The sequence below is a fragment of the Schistocerca gregaria genome, chromosome 10, assembly GCF_023897955.1.
Source record: "Schistocerca gregaria isolate iqSchGreg1 chromosome 10, iqSchGreg1.2, whole genome shotgun sequence".
NCBI classification, from domain to species: Eukaryota; Metazoa; Arthropoda; class Insecta; order Orthoptera; family Acrididae; genus Schistocerca; species Schistocerca gregaria.
Window position 1 is genome coordinate 221052339 of NC_064929.1, and position 13467 is coordinate 221065805.

At 47.0% G+C, this 13467-nt stretch overlaps 2 protein-coding genes across 2 annotated transcripts in view; both read left to right on the forward strand.

The window, feature by feature from the left end:
- LOC126293256 (uncharacterized) overlaps positions 1-10547 on the forward strand; it is a 54194-nt gene extending 43647 nt beyond the window's left edge. Inside the window, exons 5-6 of the mRNA XM_049986372.1 lie at positions 3512-3643; positions 10464-10547. Coding sequence (XP_049842329.1) covers positions 3512-3643; positions 10464-10547 — 216 coding nt within the window. The remainder of the gene's footprint in view (positions 1-3511; positions 3644-10463) is intronic.
- LOC126293545 (acetylcholine receptor subunit alpha-like) overlaps positions 1-13467 on the forward strand; it is a 486710-nt gene that overhangs the window by 120013 nt on the left and 353230 nt on the right. The window lies entirely within an intron of this gene.

Below are 13467 nucleotides of genomic sequence, written 5' to 3' on the forward strand. Positions count from 1 at the left end.
GGATTCCAGCGGCTATCTGATTTGGTAAAGGCTGCCGCTCTTGCTTACGAGATGAAGGCAGAGCTCACCATCTGCAGCATCGTTGACAGAAACGACTGCGGACCTTTGGTGCAGAGCCGGGTGGAGGGTCTGAATCAGAGGCTCAGACGGTTTTGCGACCGTATTGGCTGCAGATTCCTTGACTTGCGCCATAGGGTGGTGGGGTTTTGGGTTCCGCTGAATAGGTCAGGAGTTCACTACACTCAGCTGGCGGCTACACGGGTAGCGGAGGCTGTGTGGCATGGACTGGGCGGTTTTTTAGGTTAGAAGGCCTCGGGAAAGTGCGGGATGGGCTGCAATGTCAAAGGGTGCTTGGCAATTACAGGACGTGCTTGGATCAAGGAACAGTCGGAATTATAGTTGTAAACTGTTGTAGTTGCGCTGGAAAAGTCCCTGAGCTTCAAGCGCTAATAGAAAGCACAGAAGCTGATATCGTTATAGGTACAGAAAGCTGGCTAAAGCCTGAAATAAGTTCTGCAGAAATTTTTACGAAGTCTCAGACGGTGTTCAGGAAAGATAGATTAGGCAGAATTGGTGGTGGAGTGTTGGTGTCTGTCAGTAGTGGTTTATCTTGTAGTGAAGTCGAAGTAGATACTCCGTGCGAATTGGTGTGGGTGGAGGTTATACTTAACAGCCGAATTAAGTTAATAATTGGCTCCTTCTACCGTCCCCCAGACTCCGATGATACAGTTGCGGAACAGTTCAGAGAAAGTTTGAGTCTCGTAACAAATAAATACCCCAGTCATACGGTTATAGTTGGTGGGGACTTCAACCTACCCTCGGTATGTTGGCAAAAACACTTGTTCAAAACCGGTGGTAGGCAGAAAACGTCTTCCGAGATTGTCCTAAATGCATTCTCCGAAAATTATTTAGAGCAGTTAGTCCACGAACCCACGCGAATTGTAGATGGTTGCGAAAACACACTTGACCTCTTGGCCACAAACAATCCAGAGCTGACAGAGAGCATCATGACTGATACAGGGATTAGTTATCACAAGGTCATTGTAGCTAGGCTCAATACCATTTCTTCGAAATCCATCAGAAACAAACGCAAAATAATTTTATTTAAAAAAGCGGATAAAGTGCCACTAGAAGCCTTCCTAAAAGACAATTTCCATTCCTTCCGAAGTGACTATGCGAATGTAGACAAGATGTGGCTCAAATTGAAAGATATAGTAGCAACAGCAATTGAGATATTCATACCTCATAAATTGGTAAGAGATGGAACGGATCTCCCGTGGTACACAAAAAAGGTCCGAACGCTGTTGCAGAGGCAACGGAAAAAGCATGCGAAGTTCAGAAGAACGCGAAATCCTGAAGATGGGCTAAAATTTACAGACGCGCGAAATTTGGCACGTACTTCGATGCGAGATGCCTTTAATAGGTTCCACAACGAAACATTGTCTCGAAATTTGGTAGAAAATCCGAAGAAATTCTGGTCGTATGTAAAGTACACAAGCGGCAAGACGCAGTCAATACCTTCGCTGCGCAGTGCCGATGGTACTGTTATCGACGACTGTGCCGCTAAAGCGGAGTTATTGAACGCAGTTTTCCGAAATTCCTTCACCAGGGAAGACGAATGGAATATTCCAGAATTTGAAACACGAACATCTGCTAGCATGAGTTTCTTAGAAGTAGATACCTGAGGGGTTGCGAAGCAACTCAAATCGCTTGATACGGGCAAGTCTTCAGGTTCAGATTGTATACCGATTAGGTTCCTTTCAGATTACGCTGATACTATAGCTCCCTACTTAGCACTCATATACAACCGCTCGCTCACCGATAGATCTGTACCTACAGATTGGAAAATTGCGCAGGTCGCACCAGTGTTCAAGAAGGGTGGTAGGAGTAATCCATTTAACTACAGACCTATATCATTGACGTCGGTTTGCAGTAGGGTTTTGGAGCATATACTGTATTCAAACATTATGAATCACCTCGAAGGGAACGATCTATTGACACGTAATCAGCATGGCTTCAGAAAACATCGCTCTTGTGCAACGCAGCTAGCTCTTTATTCGCACGAAGTAATGGCCGCTATCGACAGGGGATCTCAAGTTGATTCCGTATTTCTAGATTTCCGGAAAGCTTTTGACACCGTTCCTCACAAGCGACTTCTAATCAAGCTGCGGAGCTATGGGGTATCGTCTCAGTTGTGCGACTGGATTCGTGATTTCCTGTCAGGAAGGTCGCAGTTCGTAGTAATAGACGGCAAATCATCGAGTAAAACTGAAGTGATATCAGGTGTTCCCCAGGGAAGCGTCCTGGGACCTCTACTGTTCCTGATCTATATAAATGACCTGGGTGACAATCTGAGCAGTTCTCTTAGGTTGTTCGCAGCTGATGCTGTAATTTACCGTCTAGTAAGGTCATCCGAAGACCAGTATCAGCTGCAAAGCGATTTAGAAAAGATTGCTGTATGGTGTGTCAGGTGGCAGTTGACGCTAAATAACGAAAAGTGTGAGATGATCCACATGAGTTCCAAAAGAAATCCGTTGGAATTCGATTACTCGATAAATAGTACAATTCTCAAGGCTGTCAATTCAACTAAGTACCTGGGTGTTAAAATTACGAACAACTTCAGTTGGAAGGACCACATAGATAATATTGTCGGGAAGGCGAGCCAAAGGTTGCGTTTCATTGGCAGGACACTTAGAAAATGCAACAAGTCCACTAAAGAGACAGCTTACACTACACTCGTTCGTCCTCTGTTAGAATATTGCTGCGCGGTGTGGGATCCTTACCAGGTGGGATTGACGGAGGACATCGAGAGGGTGCAAAGAAGGGCAGCTCGTTTTGTATTATCGCGTTATAGGGGAGAGAGTGTGGCAGATATGATACACGAGTTGGGATGGAAGTCATTACAGCATAGACGTTTTTCGTCGCGGCGAGAGCTTTTTACGAAATTTCAGTCACCAACTTTCTCTTCCGAATGCGAAAATATTTTGTTGAGCCCAACCTACATAGGTAGGAATGATCATCAAAATAAAATAAGAGAAATCAGAGCTCGAACAGAAAGGTTTAGGTGTTCGTTTTTCCCGCTCGCTGTTCGGGAGTGGAATAGTAGAGAGATAGTATGATTGTGGTTCGATGAACCCTCTGCCAAGCACTTAAATGTGAATTGCAGAGTAGTCATGTAGATGTAGATGTAGATGTAGACGTCCTGCAAGCGCTTCCTCCTCTTCCTTCTCCTTGTCAGTAAGCACAGTTTCCGTGGCGATAAAATCACCACGACTGTCATCAGACGATGCGGAGAGTACAGCCTACGCTTCACAGTACCGCAGATAACACTCTCTGCGGTCCAACCGAACAGCTGCACGCCTAAGGCTCCCAGCGAGCGGCGAAGCTGCAACTGATTGTGAGGGACGAGCGAAGCGGGTTCGCTGTGCAGTTCCTGCCACAACAGAACTCTGTTTGACGTCACACAGGAGTTCCAGCGAGGTGCTTCAGCGAGAGCGTCTTGCAGTTCCAGGGGCAGTCGCCGCCCCAGCAGCAGTCGCCGCAGCTCACGCGTCCGAAGAGCGCGGCCGACCTTCGGCAGTGCCTGCGCTGCGTGGATGGGGCGCTGGAGTCCGCAGCGCTAGGTGCAACGTGCTGTGATGTAGTGAGGCGGATCTAGAAAGCGTCGCTGGTGCCAAACTCAGCTTGCCCTTTTCTCACGCCATACTCTGCCCCCCGTCGGTGAAGGGCAACAGCTAGGCTCCACATTCCTAGATTTGCGAAAAGCTTTTGACACGATGCTCCAGTGCAGACTGTTAACGAAGATACAGAATAGGTTCCCAGAAATGAGAGTCTTGAGTAATAGAACCCAGTACGCTGTCCTCACCAGAGACAAGAGTATCGTCAGGAGTGTCATAGAACTCTGACGGACAGGGGGCAGCATTCTGTGGCTCTTTGCTGACGATGCTGTGGTGTACGGAGAGGTGTCGTCATTGAGTGACTGCAGGAGGATGCAGGACGACTCGGACAAAATTTGCAATCGCTATGATGAATGGTAGGTTGCTCTAAGTGCAAGAAAATGTAAGTTATTGCATTTCAGTGGGAAGGAAGAAACAGTTCTGTAGTACTCCAATACAATGTTGGGGGTGAGCTGCTTACATATCCGGCCGTAAAGCTGCAATGCGGTGTGAAATGGAAGGAGTCTAAGAACGGTAGCAGGGAAGCCGAATGGTCATCTACGGTGTATTTGTCGAATTTCAGGGAAGTGTAGACGATCTATAAGGAGCGGCGCAAGCACAACACCAGTGCGGCCATATTGACTCTTCGGGATCCCGTCAGTTCGGATTGAAAGAGGACGTCGAAGCAGTTCAGATGCGAGCTGCCAAACTTATTACCTGTAGATACGATCAACAAGCAAGTGTTACGGATACGATGCTACTGGCGCCAACATCCATTCCGTGTGAGGACCTCGAAGACGAGACAGGACGAGACAGATCACGGCCCTTACGGAGGCACACAGACAGTAGTCGCTACCTATGTTTGCGAGCGGAAACAGCTACACAATACACGGTGGCTTGCGGAATATATATGTAGAGACAGGTGTAGCAGTTTTGGGTATCTGTGCGACACTGGACACGTGTGTCGTTTGGAAACATAACTGTAGACACTCCAGTAGTTGTGTTTAGTGGGACGCGTACCTGGTTTTTGGTCGGGGGTAGCGACGCTATTCACACCGACACGAGGAGCACCTTTGTGTTTATTGCTCATGACAACTTGTTGCTACGAGAAGCAGCACTGGCCCCGCGGGAATACGCTCTCTTTCCCGACGGTCGTGTGCCCACTGGAGTCGGGGCAACGTGGCAACACGCGAGTACCGTCATCCAACACGGCGGCCGTGACGTCACAGACGCACCCCCAGTGACGTCATCCAAGATGGCGGCCGTGACGTCATGGACACCCCCCCCCCCAGTGACGTCAATCAAGATGGCGGATTGTGCCTGGAAGTTTGAATTGTGGCGGGAGGATGGTCAATTGGGCTACCTCCACTAACCTAACCTCCCCTCCCTCCCAGGAAATGGTGAGAAGTCCAAATTCCAACATGATAATACGTCGCACCTAGCAAAATGGCGGGGAAAATGGACTTGTCTTTATTATGTAACCAATTTCAAGCACGTGTGCTAGCCACCGGTTCTGGACTCCGACTGGCTTTATTATGTAACCAATTTCAAGCACGTGTGCTAGCCACCGGTTCTGGACTCCGACTGGCTTAGTTCGTATCGTCGCCACCAGAGAGCGCCACAGTGACGTCAGATCGTGTCGCAAGTACCGTTATTCGAGATGGCTGCACCCAGTGTATCCACCACGTGGCTTGGTACACAGAGGACGCTGTCTTGACGTCAGCTGATGATGCGAGCACCGTTATCCAAGATGGGCACAATTTTTTTTTCTCCACTCAGATGACCGGAATTGGTGGTGCACATTCAGTCTTTGCTGAGCTGTCGTTGTCAAACAATCGTCATGTGTTTGATCATCGAAATGAATGTGAAGGATAGAACAGCTTTCAATACCTGCATTACATGTAGACATTGGAGGGAGGACTGTAGCCACAGTTCACTACATCACGTATGGAGGAGTATGATAGTGGAGGAGTGTAGGAGGAATAAGTACAATAATTCTGTTCAGCAGATTTCGACACTGCAGAGGGATGGAGCCAGGATGCAAATCGTAACCAGCACATGCTCATGCAGATTCGGAAATTGCCGAGATATTCATCATGAAGCATCCACTCTCCGGAAACGGAAGAGACGTCCAGTTGATGTCAATTCGCTTCGGTTTAAGCATATTCGTATGCTCCATATATATCACTGAAGATCAGCTGCTCACCCCCCATCCTCGTGGCCGCGCCGAGTGTGTTCTATCAATGAGTTATTGGTGTTTGAGTGGGACGAGTTTAACAGCTACGGTGTTTGTAAGCAATCAGTCGAGGACTGCCCCCATAGCCTCCTACATGCCGAATGGAAGCGCGCATTAATGCTCGAATATATGAATGGGAAGAATACGGTCCTGCAAATAAATGGGTTGCAGCGAGATGCTTTGCCATCTCGTGGAAACATCTGCTATTGTTGGAACTGTCTGCCTTTTCTAAAACGACCATATAAGTTCCCAGCCCACAAAAGACGACTGCCTACGATTCAGCATGCCGAAGAACTGATCTAGTTCACGAGCTCACAGCTAGAGGGCTGTTCGATAGGTCATGTGACCACACGATTCAGCCAATATGAACACGGCATCATGATCACGTAGGTGGATGGAGGACTCGGCAGCTGCTCGACCTCTGTTCAGGTCGGTCAGTCAAAATGAAGCGTCAGTCACAACAGCAGCAGCAGCGGAGTAGGAGGAGGAAATAGCAGAAAAGTAAGTATCTATATCGCAAAATTGCTATTATTATTTCTGTAGCAGCAGCATATTATGCTTACGAATATGCTCTTTGTACTCTAGCTCCACCCGTGACGTCAGCATCAGTAGGTTCCAACCTGTCAGGGGCCTGCACACGTGATGATCTCGGACTCTTCCACACACGATCCTGCAGTGCAGCTTCTCAGCGTGCTGGAGCAGGAGAGCGAGCTGCTAGTGTCAGTGCCAGAGACTGCGTTTGAGGCGGCTTCACAGCGCTCGACTCCTCCGTACGCGCCGTCCATTGTTCATCACACAAGAGACGCACAACCATCAGTGCAAGAGGAGTAGGCTAACCGCGCTGGCGTGGGTCGTGTGGATGAGAAGGTACCGACCTCCAGTGCACCGCCTCATGCTATGTGTTAACAGCTTGTGGCTCAAAACGTCTTCATCTAGGACTTGAAGTTTCACAAGTCGGCAGCGTATCAACTGTGTTACTGCTCCAAAATGCGCCCAAAAATATTAAATTTAGGCTTTCTGACTACGAGTGCGATGAACTCTGTCGTGTAAAAACATACATCAAGAAGCGCGTGACCACCGAATACGCTCCATCCCACTCCTACCAGGACATGTACTGCGGCAGTCCAACTGCGAGTATTCTGTCAATGTATGACGATGTTACACTAAGAATTAAAAGTCTTGAGGGTCATGGTACTTTCATGCAGCACTCGACTATCGATAACTTATTCAATCTAGACACGGTAGTAACTAGTACAATAGGGAGACTAAATAGATGGCGCCCATGTGTTCAAGCTCTTCAAAAATGTGTGTGCAATCTTATGGGACTTAACTGGTAAGGTCATCAGTCCCTAGGCTTACACACTACTTAACCTAAATTATCCTAAGGACAAACACACACACCCATGCCCGAGGGAGGACTCGAACCTCCGCCGGGACCAGCCGCACAGTCCATGAGTTCAATCTGTATACAGTGACATCATTAACTGGCTTCACACATGTAGCATTCACATAGAAGACATAGATCATTGTTTTAGACCTGTATAACTGCAGTGCCGAAGTCTTGTGCTATTCCTCGAATAGGTGTTGAAAATGTTGAACTCAAATTTACTGATGGAATACCAGACTATTGCAATGCGCCTATCACATTACGAGATATACCTGCTGAATTTGAGGTATATAAGAAGCAGTTATTTTCCTAATGCTGTACTTCTGCTGCACCGTTTAAAAAAGAATGAAGTTATTTTTTTCCATGCTGATCATAATTGTAGATCGTGACTAAATAAATATGTTTATAATCTTAAATTTCTGTTTGTCTATTTATTTCTATAGACAAAAATTTCACATACGTTAATGCACGTTAGTACACGTTTATGTACGTTAATGTGTGTGACACTCTTCCCTTGCACTTGGAGTATCCGCTGTAGCTCAGTTGGTAAGGTGACTGCGCTATGGTGGCTACACACACATATTATTTATCACATAAAAGCCTGTTGCACGCCAGTACCCATCGCAGGAGGTATCACGGCAGGCTGGGTGAAGCGCCCTCGCCGCAAGGACTTTGTTGTAGGCGACTGGTCCTGTGATGATGAGTAAGACCAGAAGAGCAACATGAAGGAGGAGAATGGAACACTCCTTCCTGGCAGCATACGAGCGGTGATTGTAGGCCCTTCCAACTGTGGTCAGACAAATGTCCTCGTGGCTCTGTTAACGCACATAGACGGAGTCCGCTTCGAGCACCTTTTCGTCAGGTACCAGTTACTGCAGAAAATACTAGATGGGGTAGATGGGGTACTCAGTGAAAGCGACGACATCCCCCCACCTGAAGAGGTAAAGCCTGACACTGTCTTCATATTTGACGATGTGGTTGTTGGGAAGCAAAATCAAATCCGTAGATATTTCTGCTTTGGTCGTCATATGGGTGTTGACGTATTTTATCTGAGTCAGACATATTCCAGGATCCCAAAACAGTTGGTGAGGGATAACGCCAACCTCATTATAACCTTCAAACAAGACAATCTCAATTTAAAACACATTTACGAGGCTCATGTAGGGACCGACATGCCAAACAATGAATTTGTAAAGATATGTGCTGATTGTTGGAACCATTCACAATACGGGTTTCTCGTTATTGATAAAAGTCGCAATTTGAATGACGGTAGGTATAACCGGAACTTCCAAGAGTTTCTCCATATATAAACGTACAAAATAGCTGAATGCGTCAGTAGACACTACACCGTGGACAAATTCGCACGCATGGCGGACGCTCAGTCTCAGAGGTTAGGTGTGCATAGACAGAATGGTCGCATGTACAACGGTATGAAATTTAAGAGTCTTGAGGGAAGACTCGGTAAGGTTGTAAGGGAATTAAAGGACATTCAGAAACTTCTTGAGCTTAACCAAAATCGGCTAGAGAATAGAATTAGCGCAACTGAGGCAAGATAGAAGCTGAGATTGTTGTTAATGAAGAAGGAGGTGCAAGAAGAACAACAACAAAGCATATACGTCAGAGTTCTGATTAGTATGCTCCAAGTCATCGGCAAAGCATAAAGTCATTCAGGCGCGCAAAGCAGTTCGATAGAAATTACGTTTGCTGAGGTTGGGACATATGGATCGCGAGCAAACACTGAGAGAAACTTTTAAATCTGTTACCGAATCTATCACTAAGATGGCTTCGCGTGACAATGCTGCAATCGCAGAATTCACCAACTAGTATGGGGCGGGTAAGATAGATAGAATATTTGGTATCAACAGGGAGAGACCGTACGTGCTAGGCTCTCAAACTATAAGTTTATCCGATAGTACAATACGCATCGGGGATACAGAGTTTAAAAGAACACCTGGCGAAAATGAATCTAATCTTCCTAAGGCCCTCAAAAAACTTAAAATACTCAACCAATGATCACAAAGTAATGATGAAATACTACAATTGACTGAGCTGTATAAAAACCCTGACGGAACACTGAGAAACCGGAAAAACTCTAAATACACAACCATTATACAACCTTTACTGAATGAGCAACCTAAAAGTATTGGTGAGGGTGTAGACTTTCAGCATAAAGGAGTGAGTAATCAACTCCCACCGTATATATATTACGATGAGCTGGATGAACTAATTAGACGGATTTCGACTGTTGATGGCTGCAGCTGCTGCGGGCGATACAGCTCATTCGAATGAGTTTGTTTCGATAATCTCTGAGCTTCGAGAGAGAGGTATCATCGAATAAGTATGGGGACGGTAGTTCGAACATTGCACATGCCAGCACGCAAAACATATCCTAACAGGCATGTTATGATTGAAGGGCTGGATGACTTGTGGCAAGCCGATCTCGTAGATATGAATCAATATTCACATGAGAATAATGCATTCAAATACATTTTAATGGTTATTGACACATACTCTAAATTCGCATGGGGATTACCTGTGAAAACTAAAACGGGTAGAGATCTTGCTGTAGTTTTTGAGCGTTTGCTGCAGACAGCAACGAATCGATGCCCGGACAATCTTCAAACCGATCACGGTGGTGACTTTTACAATGAACATTTCAAGACTGTGATGGAGCGGTACGGGATACACCACTACTCCACGTTACCCACTTGAAAGCTAGCATCGTGGAGCGTTTAAAGACTGAACGGAATCGAAAGGTAGGCGTGTTTTGCACCGCGCTGAGTAAATGATTTTCAATTTCAGTTGAGAGTAACATTTCACTCTGAGACACAGACGCCGGCCGCGGTGGCCATGCGGTTCTGGCGCTGCAGTCCGGAACCGCGGGGCTGCTACGGTCGCAGGTTCGAATCCTGCTTCGGGCATGGGTGTGTGTGATGTCCTTAGGTTAGTTAGGTTTAAGTAGTTCTACGTTCTAGGGGACTTACAGGTATGACCTAAGATGTTGAGTCCCATAGTGGTCAGAGCCATTTTTTGAGACACAGACTTGAGTGTGGCGGAAGGAGACTGTTGGAAGGCAACGAGGAGCCACGCGGTATTTCTGTTGAATGCTGGGTACTGGCAGATTTCAACAAGCTGGGCAGTTTGATTTCCTCGCTAAGAAACGTGGGCGCGCTTTCATTGGCAGGGAGGACCACTGGAGCAGCGCCGCCTGCTGCTGCTGCTCTCGCCACTGAGAGGAGCTTCAAGGAGGGCGCGGATGGACACCTAGAGCAGACGACATTCCCAACTTTGTACTTCCACTTATATTTATTTATTCATTCGTGTCAAAACCGTTGCATACGACATAGGCAAAAAGAGAAAAACAGACTAAATATACACTGAAAACCAAAGAAACCGGTACACCAGCTTAATAACGCAGAAGGACGTGTCATGGACTCGACTAATGTCTGAAGTAGTGCCGGAGGAAACTGACTCCATGAATCCTACAGCAATATCCATAAATCGGTAAGACTACCAGGGGTTGGAGATCTCTTCTGAACAGCACGTTGCAAGGCATCGCACATATGCTCATTAATGTCCATGTCTGGGCAGTTGTTGGCCAGCGGAAGTGTTTAAACTCAGAAGAGTGTTCCTGGAGCCACTCTGTAGCAATTCTGGACGTGTGAGGTGTCGCATTGTCCTGCTGGAATTGCCCAAGTCCGTCAAATGCACAATGGACACGAATGGATGCAGGTGATCAGACAGGATGCTTACGTACGCGACACTTCATAGAGTCGTATCTAGACGTATCAGGGATGCCATATCACTCAGACTGCACACGCCCCACACCATTACAGAGACTCCACCTGCTGACATGGAGGGTCCATGGATTCGTGGGGTTGTCTTCACACCCGTACACGTCCATCCGATCGATACAATTTGAAACGAGACTCCTCCGACCAGGCAAAATGTTTCCACTGATCAACAGTCCAATATCGGTGTTGACGGGCCCAGGCGAGGCTTAAAGCTTTCTGTCTTGCAGTCAAGGGTACACGAGTGGGCCTTCGGCTCCGTAAGTTCACATCGATGATGTTTCATTGAATGCTTCACACGCTGACACTTGTTGATGGCCCAGCATTGAAATCTGCTGCAATTTGCAGAAGGCTTGCACTTCTGACACGTTCAATGATTCTCTTCAGTCGTCGTTCGTCCTGTTTTTTCAGGATCTTGTTGCTGCCGCAGCGATGTCGGAGATTTGATATTTTACCTGGTTGCTGATATTCACTGTACACTCGTGTAATGGTCGTACTGGAAAACCCCGACTTCATCGCCACCTCGGAGATGCTGTGTCCCATCGCTTGTGCTCTTAGACTCTTGATAACCTGCCCTTGTAGCAGCAGTAACCGATGTAACAACTGCGCCAGAAACTTGTTGTCTTATATAGCCGTTGTCGACCGCAGCGCCGTATTCTGCCTGTTTACATATCTCTATATTTGAATACGCCTATACCAGTTTCTTTGGCGCTTCAGTGTATAAAATGAATAAAATCGAAATTTCCTGCAGCCGGCTGATCTTCCCTGCACAGAAGCGCTATGTGATCAAAAATATCCGGACACCCCCAAAAACATACCTTTTTCAAATTAGGTGCATTGTGCTGCCACCTACTGTCAGGTACTCCACATCAGCGACCTCAGTAGACATTGGATATCGTGAGAGAGCAGAATGGGGCACTCGGCAGTACTCACGGACTTCGAATATGGTCAGCTGATTTTGTGTCACTTGTGTCATACGTCTGTACGCCAGATTTCCACACTCCTAAACATCCCTAGGTCCACTGTTCTCGATGTGAAAGGACACGTACAGCACAAAAGCGTACAGGCCGACCTCGTGTGTAGACTGACAGAGACCGCCGACACTTGAAGAGGGTCGTAATGTCTAGTAGGCAGACATTTGTCCAGATCATGACCCAGGAATTCCAGATTGCATCAGGACCCACAGAAAGTACTATGACACTTAGGTGGCAGGTGAGGAAACTTGGATTTCGTGGTCGAGCGGCTGCTCATAAGCCACACATCACGCTGCTAAATGCCAAACGTGGCCTCGCTTGGAGTAAAGAGCGCAAACATTGGACGACTGAACAGTGGAAAAACATTGTGTGGAGTGACGAATCACGGTACATAATGTGGCGATCCGATGGCAGGATGTGGATATGGCAAATGCCCGGTGAACGTCATCTGCTAGCGTGTGTAATGCGAACAGTAAAATTCGGAGGCGGTGGTGCTATGGTGTGGTCGTGTTTTTCATGGAGGGAGCTTCCACCACTTGTTCTTTAGCGTGGCACTATCACAACACAAGCCTGTATTGATGTTTTAAGTGCCTTCTTGCTTCCCACTGTTGAAGAGCAATTCGAGGATGGCGATTGCATCTTTCAACACGATCGAACACCTGTTCATAATACACGACCTGTGGAGGAGTTGTCACACAACACTAACATCTCCGTAATGGATTGGCCTGCACAGAGTCCTGACCTGAATCCTATAGAACACCTTTGAGATGGTTTGGAATGCCACCTTCGTGCCAGGCCTCACCCATCGTCATCGATACCTCTCCTCAGAGTAGCATTCCATGAAGAATGGGCTGCCATTCCCCAAGAAACCTTCCAACTCCTGATTGAACGTATGCCTGCGAAAGTGGAAGCTTTCATCAAGGCTAAAGGTGGACCAACACCATATTGAATTCCAGCATTACCGATGGACGCCGCCACGAACTTGTAAGTCATTTTGGTCTGATGGTGTACTTCCATGATACATTTGTTCACATTCAGAAATCATACGCTTTTCATTACAACGACATGACGTGTTTCGCTAAGTTTGTTGTTTATATCACCCTCACCTTGCAACAAGATGCGATGTGGCAGAAAACAAAAGTGAGCGCCCAGAACACCACTGTGTGGTACACTACCGCCTCAAATCCACTATAAGGGGCGACCGAAAGATTCCCATTTAAGGGCGTTCCTGCAGCGTCTGTGCAACGTAGCGCGCCTCCAACGCTGGTAGGGGAACTCCGAGCGGACTTATTCTGAATGATTAGTAAGTACCGAGTTACTGTTTGTGCGGATTTATTGAACCTCATCGGTCGTGCACGAGATGTGTTTTCTGGCTTGCGAATAGACAGCATAGGATATCTGATGATAAACCCAATATTCCAGT